General features: G+C 36.6%; 1 protein-coding gene across 1 annotated transcript in view; it reads right to left on the bottom strand.

Annotated features, from left to right (window-relative positions):
* The window catches only part of LOC115213906 (arginine--tRNA ligase, cytoplasmic), a 242,583-nt gene that overhangs the window by 34,435 nt on the left and 205,648 nt on the right, over positions 1–2,500 (bottom strand). The window contains exon 11 of the mRNA XM_029782885.2: positions 2,306–2,411. Within this exon, the coding sequence (XP_029638745.1) occupies positions 2,306–2,411 (106 nt within the window). The remainder of the gene's footprint in view (positions 1–2,305; positions 2,412–2,500) is intronic.

The following is a 2,500-nucleotide window of genomic DNA, read 5'->3' as shown; positions in this document are numbered from 1 at the left end:
GTGTGCAGATGAATGAGTTAGAATGTAAGTTAGCGCATATCTGCATCTCTGTATGTTAGTGTGTATATGCCTCCCTATGTGTGTGTGTGTATATATATATATATGTGTGTTTATATCCATGTTTTATACACATGAGTATGTAAAGATGCATGTGCTTGTATATAATTTACTGTATGTCTGTGTAAGTATATTTGTTTAGATGTGAAAGTATGCATGCATTTACCTGTAAAGGTGCATGTTTATATATTTATATGTAGAAGTGTGTGTGTGTTTGTGTGCATATGTTCATATGTGAAAGTGCGTGCATATCATGCAAAAATAAATGCATTTATTTTTGTATGATAAAGTTGCTGAGTGTATCTGTGTGCATGAGTGTGTATATATGCAAGTGTATACATACCTGGGTATGTGTCTGAACAACAACTCATACACCTCTGAATTCAGTCAAGCAGGCATTCCGTACAGGTACTCTGAGGGAAAGCTGACCTCAGTGGAATTGAACTCAGTGTACAGAGAACTGAAGCTAACAATGAAGGCAATTTGTCCTACGAAAATTACTGGTTCATTTTTACATTCATTTAACTATGCTGTCATGGGTTAGAAGGATTATAATATTACTCATGTTGCTCCTGCAGTCAGGCTGTTTTGTCCATGTGTTACACCAAGGGAAGTAATAACTCAGAGAAAGATATATAAAAAGTAGAGGGGAAAAGGGAATACAAAGAAACAGAAATAGTGGAACAGGTGAAAAAAATCTGAAAGACAAAAAACACAAGAGAAAGAGGGAGAAGGCCCATATTATTCTGTATTTGTGTGCTCAAATAGCAGACACAATAAAAGTGTTTAACATTATGAAGCGTTGTCATGAAAATCTATGAATTTATATGCATTACAAGTTACATCAATAGATAGTTCAATTAAAGTCAAATAACTTTAGTTAACAAATAGCTGTAAATGTTAAACCTTTTATCTTTTATATGTTCCACACCAAAGGCTGTGGCCGTGCAGGAGCAACACTATTATATTTTTATATTTTAAAAATTGCTTTGGTGTTATTAGGTTTTAAATGCTTATCGGTATTCTGTGAATAGAAAGATACGTACATCGGCAGAAGGGAGAATAGATATTCAAATATGCAGATTTACATGGTAGAATTTCCACAGATCCTGCTAGTATGTATTATCAAGGCATTGTTTTACAGTTGCACGCCCTGCCTACTACAAGCCCTGAACTATTTTTCATGTAGGGGGATCCTTTTGATCTCTTTTATTCCTCATGTTTTTGAAGCTAACAGAGGGAATAACAATAATGATGATGCCACTAACAGTTCAGCCATTTTCGGAGAAGTGCAAATGTAAACAAACACACATATACACACATGCATAAATAAATACACACACACGCACAAACATAGATGCATTGACATCATAAGAATTTCTAAATTTTTGAGAGGATGTGAAATTACTTTTTATTTTGGAACAGAGGATTTCAAAGCACATAATGCTATAAATAATAAGATGGTAAATATAGGGTTGGATAAAATACTTTCAGATAGAAATAGTCAAAGGCAGCCTTCGACTTCATGTGGCCTAGTGGTTAGGGGGTGTTGCACTCATGATCGCTAGATTGCATGTTCAATACCTGGACAGGGTGGCAAATTGTGTTCTTGAGCAAACCACTTCCTTTTATGCTGTTCCAGTTTACTCAGCTGTAAATGGGTAGCCCCTGTAATGGAATAGCCTTCCAATCAGGTCTGCTCACCAAGCCAGCAGGATGGCATCATTCGAAAGCTAAAACAATGCAAATCACAAGGTAGCCAGTGATGTATAACAAAATCAGATAGTCTGGTCAATACCATATATGTATGTACATATTTTATTCTTTTATTCATTTCAGTCATTTGACTGCAGCCATGCTAGAGCACCACCTTACAGGGTTTTTTAGTTGAAGAAATCGATCTCAGGACTTATTCTTTTTAAAGCCTGATACTTATTCTATCGGTGATTTTTGCTGAACTGCTAAGTTACAGGGACACAAACACACTAGCACCAGGTATTAGGTGGTGATAGGGGGACAAACACAAACAAACACACACAACCAGCTTCTTTCAGTTTCTGTCCACCAAATCCACTCATGAGACTGTGGTCGACCCGAGGCTATAGTAGAAGATACTTGCCCAAAGTACCACACAGTGGAACTGAACCCAGAACTATGTGGTTGGGAATCAAGTTTCTTACCACACAGCCATGCCTGTGCCACATATATATATATATGTATATATAAAAGGAAAGATATATATATTTACCTCATCACGTCCCTTCTCTTTCAGTTTCAATTCAGCACGATGGACCCCTTCCTGGAGTAAGTCCTGAAGACGTATCGTGTCTCCAGATCTGGTCTTGAATTTCTTCCTGAGAAACAAAAAGGACAGAGGATATGAGATGAAAGAAGAGAGGAAATTGGTGAAATAAAATGGAAAGCAAGATATGACATAAGATAT

The sequence above is a fragment of the Octopus sinensis genome, linkage group LG7 (genome assembly GCF_006345805.1).
Source record: "Octopus sinensis linkage group LG7, ASM634580v1, whole genome shotgun sequence".
Lineage (NCBI taxonomy): Eukaryota > Metazoa > Mollusca > Cephalopoda > Octopoda > Octopodidae > Octopus > Octopus sinensis.
The sequence above is the reverse complement of the archived record's forward strand: the minus strand, read 5'-3'. Positions and strand labels throughout refer to the sequence as shown.